Raw genomic sequence first — 18776 nt, forward strand, 5'->3', positions numbered from 1 at the left:
GGCCTCCTGCGATGACAGGGGTTGCTGCTGGGTCCCTTGCACGGTCTAAGTAGACACAGGCATAAAGAAGAGTCCATATGTTTGAATGAGGCGTAATTAAGGCATGTGGATGAGTGCAACAGCCTTAGTTGACCGTTGTGGAGAGTGTGCCCGCGTTTCCTGCAGAAGAGGCCCAACTAGGTTTCGGTTCAGTTTGCGGGCAACCTGTTGTGCCCCACTCACACATCGAGCCGGGATCTTGGTTCTGCCTCTTACTCTTTTTTTAACCTACATCATATTCCGTGCTGTATATGTTACCCAGTGAACTCCTCCTGGTATAAATTGGGACCTTTGTTACTCTCGCCGGTCAAGCATGACAGCATGTCTTCTACGCACTGGGAGACTCCTATCCTTCAGAGCATGTAAGAAGATAAAATCAAATCCACTCCAGAATAAGGGGAATAGCCTTTTGCAGGCAGAGTATCTAAAACCTTTTCTCCTGTTAGTTCAAAAAGATATTCCAGCTTTCCCTATGACTATTTTGGATGGGGCCACATCTGCCTACAGAGTATGTTCTCCCGTGGTTTCAGAAGGTGCTATGGTTTCCTCTGTTGTTGTTCCATCTCAAACAAGGATATTTCCATCAAAAGAGGAAACAGAGAAAATTATATCTTCTCCTCATTGTGCTTCAGGAAATCTCCCGACTGAGGATTTTACACTCCTGAATATTGACTGCAATGTTATTAGCAAGCCAAGAATAGTCCCCTTAGAGGTAGGAGTTACACCTCTCGTTGGGCCAAACCAATCTTCTGGGTTCAAACTCTTTAGTAGTACACCTTCTGACCGAGTGTGTTCTTCTCTTCAATTATCTGATATTCCCGACTTTTCAATTCCAGGGAAATTTTCTCTTGAGCTCCCAGATCAGCAGACATGTCTATCCAAGACTTTAAGATGACTTGAAAGAATTTAATCTTCTATTTTGTCTTTATTAGAAAAATCGGTGTTTAGTTTTGACCATATGCAGGATATCCTTATTATAATAAAGGTTTTGGTAAGTCAGAGTGCCGAGGGGTTTGCCCTGGGAGAGAATTTACAAGTTGCCGTCAGGGAAGCGGGTAAAAAAATTGGGATGTCCAATAATCAGTTCTCCTTCTTCAAACCAAGATAATATATCTGGTCTGGCATCACAAAATTGTCCCATTTTGTTGGACCAGGGTTCCCAGGTTGGTAGGTCTTTTGTTTTTGCCAAGGTATCTCTGGACAGGAAAAATCTCAATGAGGAAAATAATGTATACTCCTTGAGAACATTTTGTTTCTGAGGCCTCTACTTCCGTGGTTGTTGATAAATCTTCCCCTTCGGCATTAGGAAATCACACGGTTACCCCTTTCCCCATTTTTAGACCCTAAGTGCGCCCTCACATCAGACAAAAGGAGAAGAAAAAGAAGGCTGGTGCTTCCGGATAAAGGAGAAAACTGAGTATCGCAAAAAAAGAGGCCACAATCGGGATTTCATAAGTCAAGGGTTTGGTTTCACTCTACGATTGTAGCAAATTTAATTATTCAAAATAGTGATTTCTTGCAAAGAAAAGGCATTCACGTTATACCAGTAGGCTTTGAAGGCTCCTCCTCCAATCATCCTAGTGCTACCACAAGGGGACAAAAAGGGGTGGGTCGAAGCTAAATTGTGATTTTGTATCTTCTAACTTAGGAAATTTGAATATATTTCTATTATAAATGGTGAAAGAATCATTCTATGTAGGAATTTGGATGGGAAGGGTTATTTCTCATTGTCAGGTGAAACTGAGCACGAGACATGGAGCTGGCTAGCAGGAGCTTTAAACTGTGCAAATTAATACTTTTTCTCCAGGCTTCTAGCAACGATTTCAAAGTAGCTTCCTGGAATGCAAGCTTAGTGAACTGTACTGGGAAAATAGATTCCCTTTGCTCCCTCAATTTAGACTTAATCTGCATCCAGAAAACCTGGTGTACTGCAGATCTAATTTGCTCAGGTTACATTACCCTTACCCAGAATGCTCAACTCTCAAAGGGCGTGCTAAAGGTAGAATAGCTATTCTCTTGAGCAACAAATTAAAATTGGAATTTGAAAAGATTTGTACTCCCTCTAACTATTTTCAAGTAGTGAAGGTCTTGTCCTTTATTACTGGGGGTAGGAGAGCTCCTTTGCTAATTGTGAATGTGTACATTCTGCCAGAGAAGAGTCAGGACAAATTGTTACTCGATGTGTTTAACTTTGTTTCTTCTATTCAGCAGGATTTTGTAGACTGTGAAATCCTGCTAGTTGTAGATTTAAACTTTAAAGTGTCTAATCACTATGTTGATCTCTTTGGTGACCTAGAGAGGGAGTCTGCTTTTAATGTTCCTCCTTCAAATTTCCCCCTAAAAAGTAGAACTTAGAAAAGGGGATCTTCCCCTCTTGAAGTGTTTAAGGAAGTATGGTTATTTGATTCTAAACAGGAGATTCCCCTTGGATTCCTGAGACTCATTTACGTACAAATCACAGATGGGTGGCTCTATAATTGATTATAATGTCTCTTCCTATTCCCTCACACAGTTAGTCGAGGATATGACTGTGCTAGAGTCAACATTTAGCAACCATAAGATTTTGGTACTCTCCCTGAAGATGCAGGCGCTTGCAGTGGAATCCTGGCAATTATTTAGTCCAGTGACTCATTTTGTCAGTAATACTGGCAGAGTTTGCTGGCCCGCATCAAAAAGATGGGTTGTGGAAAAACTCCTTGAAAGGGCCATTTCAGATAGTGAAAATTGGAGTAGGGATCCCTTTGATTGCTTTACTGTGTTTATACGAGCCCTAGTAAATAGGAGTTAGATTAAAGACGCTAGTAATCTGCCTATGATAGGAGAGAGGCGGTCTATGCATAAGAATCCTTCAGTGTGGCTGTTGAGTAAAGAAATCAATAAGTTGGTGGGACTACAGTTTGTTTTTGTAGATCCCAGAAGGGCCAGATTGATCTCACTATTGAAGAGAAGGAGGGCTCGATTGAGGGCCAGTATTTGGAAGCAAAGTCATGGACGGAAATGGATTGACCTAAAGGAAGCTGCATGGTTAAAGAACTCCTGTAAATTCTGGGAGATTGTGGCTGTTAGAAATGGGGTGCCTGGTTGGCAGTCAGTATGTACTCTGTCCATGCAGTAACCCTCTCTCTAGCAGGGTAAAGAAGATACACACCTAGGATAACCTCTGCTCACCTCCTTGGTAGCTTGGCACAAGCAGTCAGGCTTATCTCAGAGGCAATATGCAAAGTATTTATACAATCACACACAGTAACACAGTGAAAACACCTCAAAAAGACTCAACACCAGCTTAGAAAAATAGCCAATAGTTATCTAAGTAAAACAAGACAAAACAACAAAAATCCAATATACACAAGCAAAGTTATGAGTTTTTAAAATGAAACTTGAATATAGCACTTAGAAACACAAATGCTTCAATTTATAGTTATCGCTGCATCGTGACAGAGTCACTCCCAACAATCCGACACCGATAGCGCCGGTCACGGAGTCACACAGACCTCCAGGTACAGTACCTTTGGTAACAAAGAAACAAGCTGCTGCACGGAGTTGGGGAGGAGAGGCGTCGCTGGATTCTGTGCAAAGCGTCAGTCCCTGATGATCCGGCAGGGTTGATGAATCCGGTGGGTCAAGATGCATTGGGTGACCTCACGGGGTTGCGGTCACGCCACGTGGCTGCTGGCGCCACAACGGAGTCAGAGGTCACGGATGTCGGTGACAGTGCACTTCGGAACCCATGGAGTCACATAACTTCTGCGTGGCTGCAGCGGCATCCGGCCTATGGTGTCGATCTGGGTCGCCCCACTCCAGTGATGACCACAGCTAGGGTTGTAGGCAGCAACGTGGAGTCGTGCAGTGGTGCTTGTTCTGGAGTGGTCTGGTCAGTGTGCCTGGCTCTTCTTGTTTTCTCACCAGAACCCACTTCCAATGGCCCAGGAACTGGACTGGCACCACTTGGCAAGTCTGGGTCCTCAGCAGGAGTACCCAGATGCTAGTAGGTGAAGTCTTTGATGTCCCTGAGACTTCTTAACAGGAGGCAAGCTCAGTCCGAACCCTTGGAGAAACTTCACAAGCAGAATTTCAGAAAGCAAAGTCCAGTCCTTTCCCTCTTCATGCTGCAGTAGCTGCAGCAGGCCAGCACAGCAAAGAAACAGGCAGAGTGGAAGGTCCTCCTTAATCATCAAGCTCTTCTCCTTGGCAGAGGTTCCTCTTGATCCAGAAGTAATCTGAAAATATGGGGTTTTCAGTCCACTACCTATACCCAGTTCTGCCTTTGAAGTTGGCAAATTTCAATGGAAAGTTTCTGTTGTTCACAAAATCCTGCCTTGTCCAGGCCTGGCTCCAGACACATACCAGGAGGTTGGAATCTGCATTGTTTGAGGACAGGCACAGCAATTTCAGGTGTAAGTGTCAGCTCCTCCCTCCCCACTCTAGCCCAGGAGGCTCATCAGGCTATGCAGGCTACACCCCATTTCCCTTTGTGTCACTGTCTAGAGGGAATGCACTACAGCCTAATTGTGAGTCTGACCTAGACGTGGAATACACAAGCAGGCAGATAGATAGAATGGTTAAGCAAGAAAATGCCCACTTTCTAAAAGTGGCATTTTCAAACAGACAATCTAAAATTCAACTCTACCAACAGATGCATTTTTAAATTGTGAGTTCAGAGCCCCCAAACTCCACATCTCTTTCTGCTCCCAATGGGAAACTGCACTTAAAAAAGATTTACGGGCAGTCCCCATGTTATCCTATGAGAGAGATAGGCCTTGCAACAGTGAAAAACAAGTTTCCATAGTTTCCATGCATTTATCTGGTGCAATGGCGTGTATGAGGTTCCAATTTCTGTAATTAAGCAAAAACCCATCCTTTGGGCCAAAATGTAGTACCCTGTCTTCCAATTTTGTTCTGTAAATGGTGTAGTACCGCCCACTTGGGTCTGGAGTGTTATTGTTCCTTTAGATAAGAATGGAGATAGATCTTCCCATGCTAATTACAGACAAATTCCCTTACTGGACGCTCTTAGAAAGATCTTTGCAAAAACCTTTCTAGTGCATCTAAAAAAATGGGTCGATAATAATTCTGTTCTCCCACTGGAGCAGTCTGGTTTTAGGAAGGCCCATAACACTCTATATAACATCTCGGCCCTGCAAGTGATAAATGAAAAGTATGTTTTGATGCGAGGGGGAGTAGTTTACACCAAATTTATAGATTTTTTCACAGCTTTCGATAAGGTTGACCGACATACCTTATGGTCAAAGTTGGCGAAATTAGGTATTCTGGTGACTTTGCTACACCTCCTGATATCTTTGCACTTTTCAACCTGGTGCAAAGTATTGTTATCAGGGGACCGTGGCTTAAAGCTAGAATTGCAATAGAAAATGGTTTTAAGCAGGGCTGCCTGTTGGCTCTCCTGCTATTTTCACTTGTATATTTATGATTTGCCAACTGTTGTATCCAATAGTGCTGGTTTTGTGCCCAGTATTGCTGGGTGACAGATGATTTGTGTATTATATGCAGATGATATCGTTGTTATAGATCTGACACCAAAGGGGTTGAATAATCAATCATCTGTCGTCCCTGAATAGATCTGAAGATAAATGTTATGAAATCGTCAGTCATGTGCTTTTGGGGAAGGAAAATAGGTAAAAAAACAAGCTTTGTTTGGTGAATGGGCTCCCAAAGGCTTGAACAAGTAAAATCTTATTGTTAATTGGGGAAAGTTATGTCCTCGTCTCTCAGTGAGTGAGAGCACAATTCTAAAAATCTGTATACGTCCCAATCACAAACCCTGGGGTTGGTTTTTTTTATCATCTTCTATCTCTATATAGGGTGAAGATCCCTGCTACCTTGTTATATGCACTGGAATCCATAAATGTGGTGGAATGGGGCTTCTTGGATAGAATTGAGGGGCAAATCTTATGTTGCTTGGTTTTCTGTAATGTGCTGGCCTCTTCGCCAGCTTTGAGATTAGAGTTTGGCCCTAAAGGTATTTATGTATTAGGCCTGGCAAATGTGCTCTGGAGGGCATACTGCCTATTTCACAGTGACAAATCGTCCCTGAGGCATTTGATTTATAGAGAGGTTTTTACTATCTTGAGATACAACTCCCAGTTTTTTTTAGAAATCTTAGTTATGCGCAGGAATGGCTGGAATTGGATTTACGCTCTATGCATGTCATCTCACAGCCTCAGTTGAAAATGTGTTTAAAGCTGGTTACGTTGCGTAAAAGCTCACACTGTGCTCTTAATTTCTGTATGCAGAACAAGAGGCTAGAAGTCTTGATAAATTTAATGTCCCCAGGTATATTACAGCCTTATTTATCTTGGAATCTTCCGCAAGGGGAAAGGCATTTTTTTACTCTTACTAAGGCTGAATATGCTGCCTCTAAAGACACTTACTCATAAATTGTATGCCTCTTCTAACATCTGCGATTGATGTCATATGGATATTCAAGATCTTAAGCATGTGTTTTTTGTTTGCCCTGCTCTGAACCCGTTGAGGAAAAGATGGTTGAAACCTGTATTTTTAAAACTCAATCTTCGTATTTCCAGTATAGCTTTTAATCTCTTGTTTAATCCACCAAATGAAATGTTCTGCTATGGAGTGTTTAATTTCTTTAAGCCTGTGTTAGGTTTATTTTGAATCCATGTATGACCTAGGTTTTGTGTAATCTTGCTCATGATAGATGATTTTCCGCAAGTAGATAGCTTATCTTAGTGTTGTCTCAATCTTTTGTTCTTTTTATCAGAGGAAATATTCTGTTTTCTCATTTTAATTGTTTATATCTGTGTTAGGTCTGCTTTGAATGTATGCACAGTCTGTGGTTTGGCATAAGTTTGCACATGATAGCTAATTTCTTGTAGGGTTTCTATTTTAAATTATGCAGTATGTCTGCTGATAATTTTCATGGTTTTATATATTTTATGTAACTATGTATTTTTTTACAGCCTGAAGTGTATATATGTATTGTGATATTTTAATATGGACCTCCTAGGAGTTCCAAATCATGAACAAATTTGACTTGAATTGAAAATAAAGAGAATAAAATGAGAACTTTATTAAAAGGAATGTTTTATGGAAGAAGAAAGGAAGTATGGCAAGGGTTGGTGCTGGAAAGGCTAGTTAGCAAGAAGAGCTACGATATTTGATCATTTATTGTATAGCTTTGAAACTGGGAAAGAACACCTAAGACTTTCTAATGGCGATAAAATAAATACTACTAGAGTTGATAATACTGGAATTGGGATATATCATGATGGGTAGGTATCTTTGAAAGACTTGTAATACTGGTTCATTGAATTGCCTGTCAGGTGTGCCTGGCTAAATCTTTCAGTTCTCAGAGGCTGATTAAATGAGTTTCATTAAGTGGGTAATATCACAGTTTGGAGATTATATGATGGGCTGCTGTTCAGTCCAGAGTCAATCACATTTAAGGCATGGCTGGATTTGCCTTCCATCCTTTTCATGGTGATGAAATTAGTGTCATTTTGACGATTAATGTTAAATGGAAGGATTGTATTGCAACTACTTGATTGTCCGATCACAGATTTGCTTCATGAAGCCTCTCATCATCTATCTTTGAAATAGGTCAACCCATTTCGGGCCTCCCATTTCTATCAAAGGGAACTGAAAATGTGTGAATGTGCAATTAAAGATCATATTCAAGAAAACAACCATTTTGGCACATTTCAGTCTGTTTTTAGCTCTTTACAAAACACTGGATCTGTGACCTTTCTAGCTGGGGTCTTCAACCTTTTCCGTAGTGAGAGCTACTTCTGCTCCAGAAAAATCCTCCTGAGCTACTTATAGATTTTATCACTGTAAAATATGAACATGTGTTTTAATGTTACACTATGACTACTGTAAGCAGAATTATGGGTAGCGACTGCACAAGCACTTCAAGCAAGGCTTCCTGAAGAAATGCCAGGAAAAGCTTATCAATGTTCAATGTCTCCGCCTGACTGGTGAAGTAACATTCAAAACATTACATGCCTCCTGCACAATTACACAGCCACAGCACAAAGTCTCTCTAATTCTGCCTGAATTATCATTCAACCTCTCACTTTTCAATGTGTTTTGGAATTACAACCTTTTACCGTCATCAGCTTAGCACATAGAAAGATTCTGCTTCAAATGACCAGGTGTTTCAATCATAGCCCATAGATGCTCACCATAATTCTAAGGTTGCCCTTATTATGCCAATAATGGCTGCCGTCATACTTGGGCCACCACTGTGCCAAGGTTGGACACCATAACGGCCAGGATGCACAACATATATCAGCCATGGCTATAATTAGGAGAGTAGCAGCCGCCATCATTAAGCTGGGATGACTTAATGTAGGCCAGGCATACTCCTAATATATCAGTGATGGCTGCCAGTATGCAACATTTAGAACAAGATTGCCCCAAATAGTTGTGGATGAACATTAGTATGCAATTGGTACCATTATGCTGTGAACAGACACAACTGTGTCAGAGATGAAACCCTTTTAATAGAGGCTATAATACACATTTGACAGTCCTTGAACCAGGCTTCATGTCCAGGGAGCAACACAGTTTATTGGAAAGGGACACATCGTCACAGAGTCCCACACATAAATGAATGAAGACAAGGCTCTTACTTTTCTCTGTTTTCAATCCATACCATGCTTCCCTCAGCTTTTGGGCTGATCATGCACCCAACTAACATGTTTTCACTCTGGCTCCTGCAGTCCCGGACTTCAGTGGGTCAGCATTGGTTAGTGATTAGCCTACATGGCTATTGTTCACACACATGGTGTGACTCATAGAGCACAGCCTATGACATTGCCAGTATCCGTGTGACTTAGCTAGATCAAGAGTGGATGCAGATGGGCATGTGGCATACTCAATAGGCTGATACAGTGTGTGTTTGAGTGCTGTCAGAAGTCCCTGCTATCAGATTGGTTGGCTGTAACTCTAAGGGTGCTGGAATCAGCAGTGCTGCCTTCTTTAACAGCACAGAGACTCTGAAAAAGATACTGGGCTTGACTTCGCTTCTGAGAGCTACTTTGAGGGTGCTGGGGAGTTACCAGTAGCTCCCAAGCTACTCGTTGGTGACCCCTGCTTTATAGTAATTAATGACATTTTCCATAAATCTATTGAATGCCACCCTTGCCTCCTCATCTAATTTGAACCTGTGGCAGCTTTTGACAGTGCCAGATGCCAAATATGTCTAGGCCGTAGTAAAAATAGGATGGGAATCAATTAAGCTGTATTGAGATATTTTAAATCCAATCCCTGTGACTGCACTCAACAACTAAACATAAATTACACCTTCTTGCCATTTGGTTTTCAACAGGGATAAAGACTGAAATTCATCCTCTTCCGCCTTTGTTGAGCTGATTGGTGATCTACTCAGTGAACTTGCTGTGACTTTCCTTCACTGCTTGGACAACACCCAGGTCTATCTTTAACTGCTCTTCCATCAGTATAGCTCTATGCTGAGATTGTGTCAGCAATGCGTGCATAAAAGGAACAGAAACAGTTGACAATCACTGCTGTTAAAACCACATTTCTTTTAATCACTCCAGAAGCTAGCCCAGACAGTAACTTTACATTGTATGGAGCCATCAAAGTTGCTTGCATGAATCTGAGGGTTTCTTCCTTAATGGAAATCTTCACGCCAAGGACCACATTCAAGCAACAGCTACGTAAGCTGGATAACAGCTTGAAAGCTCAAAAATCTACACTATGCCTGTAAAAGAACTGAAAGTAGACGTTAAGGTCCTTGTTACATCACACTTACATTGGTCCTTGTTACATTACACTTACATTATGGCTTGGCACTCCCCACAAAAATGTGTCCTTCACGCTTCTGCTAAAAATGGCATCATATCACTACTGCTTTAGCTTCCCTCAAATAGTTATCTATTTATGCGTAGTGCACAGTGAAAACTGCCTTCCTCATAGGTGAATCGTGATGTTATGGAAATTCACACAGTCTGAGATGTTTCAATAAACAATTTCTCCTCACTTAAATGAAGAAAAAAGAACTGTGCTCTCAGGCAATGTACCTAGAATGTCCGGTCCATATCAGAAATACTTTTTCCTTTCAGTTTTCAAAAGATATTTAAGGTAGGTGCTGCTTGCAATCCATTTTCAAATTTCCATTATATTTTCTTCTCTAGTTTGCACCGCCAAATGCTTAAATATGACCACAAAATTACATTTTGTGTACTCTAATAACCATGATAACCCTTTCTAAGTACTCGAATATTTTTGTCACCAAGTTATTGTTCACCTTAGTTTTCTCTATGTTGCGGACAGTTGGATCGTCGCGGGCACAATATCGCAGTCATAATTTGGATCTGCCAAAATATTGCATCCACCATATCGATAACCACCTGATTTCGAAGGTCGATAGCACTGAAGTTAAGAATAGTAAATTTTATTCTCAGGAAATATGCTTTGTTGAGCTATAAATATATCATCGAGTTGAACCGTATCTCAGAAATCAAATAGAAAACCAATATGTTTTTGCCATCCCTGATCCCCGATTATATAGCGGTTTTACTTTCGGCATTTCTGTTATGAAATACATCACATTACGTTGTTAACCCGCATAGGGGAGATAGGTAGAGTTAGCACTTAATGCAACAATTCATATAAATTAATAAAAATAGGCAATATAAAAATAGAACCAGTGTGTGATTGTCTGTTGCCTCTGAAGTGTCTTGTAGGACTAAGCAACAGACTGAAACGTTTCACTGGTGCCTGAGTTAGCCTTTCATCTTTATAATGTAATAATAAAAATGATAATACAAAAATAATATTATTATAATTAATACTTTGTAACATACTTTTGACATTTTTTTAAATGCTTTAAATAACAGATATTACTGTTACACAGTTTATGGTATTCACTATACCAAACTCGAACAGATGGATAGCTCAGTCTGCCCCAACGGGGATTCAAGCTCATTTACTCTAGAACAGTGGTTCTTAACGTGTGGTCTTGGGACCCTTGGGGGGCCCGCGAAGCCCTCTCAGGGGGTCCATGACTGCTAAGAAAATGAAATAATATACAGAGCAATAAAGTGTGAATAAATAAAGAAGCATAATGTAAAATTGGAAATTCGAAACTGTTCAGTAATGTCAAGGAATTTGAAACTGAAGGCTGAAAATTCTGTTAGTATCCTCATGTTGATTCGTGGGAGCAGAGCAAGTGCATTAAACATCATTTAGTATAACCGATGAGTGGCCTCAATTGAATTTAGAAACGCTCCAAACTTCACATTGCAATTAAAATTTAGATTTTTACATCTTTTTTATATTTCTAAAAAACAAATTTAACCATTTGTGCACTTTTTTGATGAATACTTGTTTCTGTATTTATTGTGCATTGCTTTGTGCTTAAAATCATCACATTTTTAAGCTGTGGTCCTCAGCTTCCAGTAATGATTCAGTGTTGGTCCCTATTTCCCAGGAATGATTTTGTGGGGGTCCACAGACGTCAAAAGGTTAAGGTTACTTCACTGCTCTAGAACATCTTGTTTGTTAGGGTCAAGAGTATGGCTTGATTAGGAATCAATCTTTTTAAGTATATAAGAATCATTGTTGCTTGCAATGTTCATAAGTAAAGTGTACGTTAGGCCAGTGCCTCTGAAAGGCAAAAAGGCACAGGTGGAGACAGCCACTTTCCTGTTGCACGAGTCAGTCTTTTCAGGGTCAATTAAAAAAAAGTATTGTGTTAATTAACAGCACCAAAGTTTAAGGCGTTGAATTAAATTTCCAGCACGTGCTATTAAAATACTGTTCTACGTTTGTCTATAATTTGATAAATATACCTGTAATAAAGACATGATATAGCGACTCAACTAATACGTTATTACAGTTGACGTCTGATGTCACATCGCCTGCTGTCAGACAGCAGCATAGATGAAAAGCGGTTCACTGAGCATAACTACAGCACTACAGCTGTAGTTTAAGCAAAGAAAACAGGAACTATCATTTCCTTCTTCTGATATCAGCAGAGAGGATGTGTTTATGGCAACATGTTTATTTTTCCCACTAGGTCATTAGAGGGAAGATAACATTTCTGCATGTTTCCACACATTCACGGATACAGTGTTTTGTTAAATGCACTTGCATTAAACTCATTTTAGTACTTTTTGCAAAACAATTACTGCTTTTCAGTGTATTTGATTTCACACTACATTTTTAAAATTATTCCTGTCTGCAATGAACGTTAAAGAAAAAGACACTAAGGGTTTGGGCTTTTAGAGAGACAGGTGTTTGTGTGGCTATTAGAAACTGGCACCTTGTTGCAGTACCCCCCTACTTTTTGCCTGGTTTCTGAATGCAACTTGGACTGGAGTGCACTGGGATCGTGCTATCCAGGTTCCCAGTGCCAGTGTTCATTCCCTAAAACATTGTAAAAGTAATTGGATACACCTTTAGCTACCACTTTAAGTCCCTAGTAAAAGGTACTTCGGTACCGAGGACATGGGGTACTATGGGTAAGCCCTCTGAGGGCAGCAGCACTGATTGTGCCACCCTCTAGGGCCATGCATCCAGATACACCCAGCAATGCCATAGCAAGCTGATTGTTCTGGTGCAAACCTAACACTCAAATTGGAGTTGGCTGACTACCTGTGTGCCCTGTCCACCATACACTGCATTTACTATGGGTAAGACACCCCTCTAGCAGGCCTTACAGCCCTAATGCAGGGTGCACCATATTATATGTGAGGGCATAACTGCATAAGCAATATGCCCCCAATGTGTCCTTGCCAAACCTGGGACAAAGTGAGTGAACAGAGCAGACATTTGAATGTATGTGCTTGACACTGGTCAACACGAGTCTCCCAGCTACATAACGGCTACTCTGAACCCTGGGTTGTTTGGTATCAAACAACGCAGAATGATAAATCCAAACTGGTACCAGTGCTGGATTTATTATAAAATGTACCCTGGGGTCACTTTAGAAGTGTCCCCTGCAAAAGCTAACTATCCGAGCATGGTTGCTGACTGGTTACAGCCAGCCTGCCAAATCCAGGTAGCCAACTTACAAACTCTGGGGGAGAGCGCTGTTTCTCTGCTTTGTAAAACAATGCCCTTCCTGGGTGGAGAAGCTAACTCCCACTCACCCTGCACTGCCCTGGCAGTGAGCTTCAAAGAGCTATCTCCCTTGAAACTCAATCCCCAGGTCTGCTGCTAGCAGCAGATGGCCTCCCCCTTTTTAAACCTCCACTTCTGGAGGTAGCAAAGGTAGGAAATCCACACATAGAGTAGGAGGAGGGGTCTCACTGAGCATCCACCACCCTTAGGGGCTTGCAGGCGAAGTGGACCCTCCATTTGTTTTCCCTCCATGTTGGATGGCAGGACAATAGCCAATTAGGTTTAGGGAAGTGACCCTTCCTACAGGAAGTGGTCACTGTAGTGGGTGTAACCACCCAAGAGTAAGTTTCCCATTGGACACTACTAGGTATTCCCCCTAAAACGCCCACTAAATTCAGTATTTTTTGGGCTCCCCTAGACAAAGAAATCGGATTTGAAAAGACAAAGAAGACCAGCACCAAAGAAGATCCAAAGCAAGAGAACGGTGGACCTGCTGCACAAAAAAAGGTGTCAAACCCTGCCTGCTGCACCCAGGACCCGAAAATCACAGCTGCGGAGGAGCTGGACACTGGACCAACCCCAAGAAACCCAGGGGACCTCCAGGCTTCAAGAATCACCCCAGATCTCCCTTCTGAGTGGAGGCAACACTCAAAAACCAAGAAGGAACCAACAAGCCAGTGAGGGCCACTTCACTGACCAGCCGATATCGCCGCAAAGCCGCAGCCAAACCCAACGACACACAGACAACCACCCAGATGTGACCGACAAGTGTGCAAAGTTTGGTGGCACTCCGCCCTCCAGTGGCTGAGTTACACCAATACCCTGAGTATTGGTAAGCTGATGTTGGACAACCAGAAAACCAGCTCCCTTAGAGCTGAAAAAGGAGCAGGAGGAAGCCCCAGTCGAAGGACTTCAGGAACACCCCTGACCTCCCACCAGAGTGCCCCCGTTGTCCTGTAAGCAGCCCTTAGAGACTCACCTCTAGCTCCAAAGGACTCCGTTGCGCACAGCTCCAGGTTCTCCAACTCGCCCTGCCTCTGGCAGCCTTGCGCCCTGCAATGAGAAACCAGCTGTGCTCCATGGGTTCCCAACCCCTTGTGACCTCAACAGCCCCAGGGGACCCCCAGACACCAACTTTAAATTTGCAAACTAGCTCCTTTTCCAAGTGACCCCTCTAGGTGGCCCTGTGCCTGTGCCAAGAGGTTTCCAAGGCTGCTCCTGCCGGAACCGTGAGCCGCCTGATGCTTTCCAGCTGGCACAAGGTGCCCACGACTACCTTGACCACCCTGCAAAAGAAGAGACTGGCAAGTCAATTGTACGATTTTTAATGCATTTTTAAAAGTGACAGCCTATTGATTCCTACAGTGCGTAATTATGCACAGAAAGACTAACTTTATTTAAACTTTCAAAAGCTATATCTCAAAAAGTACTTAACGTATCTTAAACATCTTGGACTTGAAATTTATATAAAAGTCAGAAGTATTTTTTATGAATTCTGGTCTTGAGTTATTCATTGAGTGTGTGTGGTGCCAGATTGGATTTGTGAGTACAGCAACTACTTAGCACATCTCCTGGATTAGCCTAACTGCTCGGCCAGCTACCATAAAAATTGGAGCATTAGGTGGTCTACTTTTTTACCTCTGGAAACCAACTTGGGGTTGCCTATACCATATGCACAGTGTGCCTAGTTTTACACACTACATAGCGGCCCAGCCGCCTACAGTGGTCATGTGTTATAAGTCTTAAAATACCCTCTGCAATATGTTAAAAGGATATTTCAAGTCACCCTGGAGCTCCAGGACCTTATAAAGGAGCTCAGCCTTCAGTCTCATTCCTCTGTCTGTCATGGAAATGCTAGGTGATTTTCAATATCCTTATAATGTAGAGCAGTGGGGTAATTTATCTCATACATTGCTAAACTATCTTTCATGAATTCTAGCTTGGAACCTGCAGGTAACAATGCACTTAAATATTCAGTGGCTTTTAACACCGTGCATTTCTTTAGGATGTCTTTGTTGGCAACAGCCATACGCATCAAAATAGAAGTATTATATGAGTCCTGAAATGCACACTTTCCTATATACAGTAGGAGTCAGTTTTGATTTTTGATACTTTGAAATGAAGCATGGCAGGACTAATGTAAAACACATTTTTCAGACAGACCTTCCAATCATTCACAAGTATCTTTGAATATATTAATTATTGCTATACTAGATTGTGAATTTTCCATAGTTTAATCCAAACAGTGGTAGCAATATTGTAACAGGCAAGAGAAAAATCTTAAGTAGGGTACAAGTTAGTATGCTTCTAGGTACAACATAAACACCACTTTGGAATATGGAATGGCTAAAATGTTTTTTCATTCACAGTGTCATTGTTATTGATCAATAAAATGTATGTAGTAGAAACTAATGCTTTGTACATTGTACGTTAAACGTGGACATTTGAATATAATTTCATGGCAAGTGGATGCAGGCAACTATTTAGAGCTGGCTCGCTTGTCTTCAGATGTGGAAAATAAGATGAATGTGCTCATACTTCTTGTACTAGCACACTAAGGAGTTATATTATGATAGTGCCCCAGGGAGGCAAGAGGCTTGTGTACATGGTATTTGTGGCCCTGTGGCACCTTGGGGGTAAAGAAGATGCTGTAGATGCTTGTGCAACTCCTTCTCTAATATGACACTAGCCCAATCACAAAGGAGTAGTCCCTTGTTTACATGGAAGAGTGACCCTATAAAAAGGGGGCAACTCTTTAAAAAAAAAAAAAAATCCCGCACTATATTAAAGACACAGCTGGAATCAGAAAGAAGCTGTCATGAGGCACACTGAGTTTTGCTACATAGAAGGTGGCACACAGTAAGTGTCTCCCATGGGGAGCTTTCTGGGGGGGCACACAGGGATACCATGCATCCTCCTATATGCCAGTGTAATTGCTTACAGAACACACCTGTGCGGGGATCCCTGCTTCCCTTTTGAATGTGAGGCTGGGTCTCATCAGCAGTGAAAGGCAGATCGATAGCTTCAAATAGCTGCCCCATCTTTCACTAAATGTGCTGCTCGGAGTGCAGACACGATATTGCGCCTACGCTGCAAACAGAGCATGTACTGTAATAGCATGCATTTTGTGGTCTGTTCACAGTTTAACTTGTTAAATGTGTGCTGCTGCATAGAATGACAGTGTTCCCTCTCTGTTCTAAGGCCCAGAGGTGCTTAAGAAAAAACCTTCATGAATCTGACCTTGTCTCGTTGATAGTCACTCACTTATATAGCTAGCTAGTTTTAGTTCCATGAATGACTTTCAGATAGTGTCATCGTGTTTACATGAATAGAGGCTAAAATGTTCATTCTGAAACCCTTTGTCTTAAATCCTAAATAACCATTCTGTTTCCTTTCCACATAGATTTGTTACACGCAGTGATTGACACACTGTTTCCTTTTCCCTCCTTAGGTAAACTTTCCTTGGAAGAATTTATTAAAGGTGCCAAGAGTGATCCTTCAATTGTGCGATTGCTACAGTGTGATCCAAGCAGTGCAAGTCAATTCTAATACAGCCGACTCCTAGGGACAGTTGCAATGAAAACACTGGCTTGTCATTCAAGCGTTGCTTGCAAATGGATGCCTTCTTGACCAGTCCTGATCTGTTAGTGGATTCTATTACATTTCCAGATCGTTTTCCATGTATCATGGTGAAGACAACTTAGTGCTTCTTTCATTATCCAATGCAACATTCCCTCAGTAGCTTCATTCTCCAGTCTCCTGATGACACGGGCCTGTACATCCAGTGTATTTGAATGGTTTGTTTACATGCAGGTATAAGCAGTTCAATTTTCAGGTGAAACCTCAGACCACTGACGGATGTATGATATTCTAATCACCCAAGGAGACACTAGGCATGACTTTTTTTAAATTCAGTGAGCAATTAGGTTGTCCTCATGAAGCTAAGATGGCTATGTAGGAAATAAAAAACGTGGAGTTAAAAGAGGTAATGTTGGCATTCCTGGGCATGATTCACATCTGTTTTACGTTGAGGAAAATTGCTTGCACTTAGCTAATTAAATGTTGTTCTTTTTTCTAATATACACTAAATTATATACATATGTTTGCATACATATATATGTACATGGATATGTATATATGGTAAGCAGTGTTTAGTCATTTAAAGTAGCTGTTTAACTTTGTAGAGGTCTTTGATTCTTTGTAATTTGATTAAAGATTATTCTGTGATATTTATTCTGTCAGTATCTAGTTTTAGGAGGAAGGCATGACTAGCTGTTTCTGAAGTTATTACACAATATTTAGTCACTGAATGCAAACCCTTGTTTAAAGTCCTTTTTACTGTTTTTGTTGGTCCCGACTTTGTCCAAGATTACATGAAATAATCAGCATTTTGTATTTCCTCTGTACGGTTTAACTTGTGTGGTTGCAATATTAAACAGCTTTTGAGTGAAATGAGCTACTGAATGAATCACACAGCTGTTGTCAACAACTTTGCTATGCCCCAGGCTATTTTGCTGTCAAAATGTTAATCCATCTTGTGCATTCCAGTGTTACTTTATATCTGATTAATGCCAAGAATATTAATTTAAATAAAATACCTTTCCTTGTCTAGGTCCTCTTTAGTACTCTGATCTGTTAAAATGACACTAGGAGCTCGTGGATGTTTAACCAGTACTACTCAATGTGTGCGTGGCTCTCATGATCTGCTGGCAGAAGTTAGTGCATGAATGACCCTTTCTTACATTGGTTCGGTTGAAGCCACATTTGTAGACGTTCACTCTTTTGCAGCTTTCGGACCTACTGACTCAAGCCAAGCAGTGTTAAAATGTGTGCTTCATGAATGTGTCACAGCTGGAGCTGGTGAAGGGGATGGTACCCGGCCAGCTGCAGAATGCTGTGGATTTCAACGATTTGGTGAGAACTGTTTGGATTTTCTTTTCCAACTGCAATACTTCCTTTTACAAAGTTATGTTTATTGCTCAAATCCCCTCTGAATGATTTGAGTAGGACTCGTGCCTGGGGACCTATATGCATTGCTTGTGGAGTTTCCTCTGCTGGAACCATGGTGAAGTGACGCCTGCCCTGTGAAGAAACACAGGGATGGATCTGTAACATCCCTGCAATAGTGTGGCTCACCACAGGGGCACAACCATATTGCTTGATTCTCCTGTATTGAAAATGTTTAGTCTCCTGTAGTCTACGTCATATCCCTGTGAAAAGCCACATGAAGCTCAAGGTACTTTCTCCTTCCAGTTGATACAGTGTTGCCACTGACACTTTGTGTCTCTGTTACACTAGCTGAGAGTGCACACATTAATCCTGCCTGGACCAAGCTTGCTGGCATTTTGACTTTTGCAGGCTTTTCTGAACAATATATTCACCTCAGACTCCGTGGATTAGAAGGTATCTTATTTTTTGTGGCAAATTGCATCTGCAATACGTGGTAGGAGGCAGTGGAGTTGCCTGTGTGTGGAGTTGAGTGTTCAACGAGGGATGGCAGTACCTTTGTTTACACTCTACATTGATTAGGCTAACCAGCTAAGAGAGGCAAAAGTGCTTTTTATGATATTAGCCTTCTAACTGACCCATCTCTGTCTCCTTCTCAGTCATGTTATTGTTATTGCCTTAACCCTGCTGATCTAGCTTACTAGGGCCTGATTTAGATT

At 41.5% G+C, this 18776-nt stretch overlaps 1 protein-coding gene across 2 annotated transcripts in view; it reads left to right on the top strand.

Moving 5' to 3' along the window:
• Nucleotides 1-17721, top strand: part of HPCAL1 (hippocalcin like 1) — a 1255899-nt gene extending 1238178 nt beyond the window's left edge. For both annotated transcript variants that reach the window (XM_069235927.1, XM_069235926.1), the window contains one exon: nucleotides 16562-17721. In XM_069235927.1, the coding sequence (XP_069092028.1) occupies nucleotides 16562-16659 (98 nt within the window). In that variant the 3' untranslated portion in view covers nucleotides 16660-17721. The remainder of the gene's footprint in view (nucleotides 1-16561) is intronic.
• The last annotated feature ends 1055 nt before the right edge of the window (nucleotides 17722-18776 follow it).

Source organism: Pleurodeles waltl, chromosome 5, assembly GCF_031143425.1.
Source record: "Pleurodeles waltl isolate 20211129_DDA chromosome 5, aPleWal1.hap1.20221129, whole genome shotgun sequence".
In the NCBI taxonomy this organism is placed as follows: Eukaryota; Metazoa; Chordata; class Amphibia; order Caudata; family Salamandridae; genus Pleurodeles; species Pleurodeles waltl.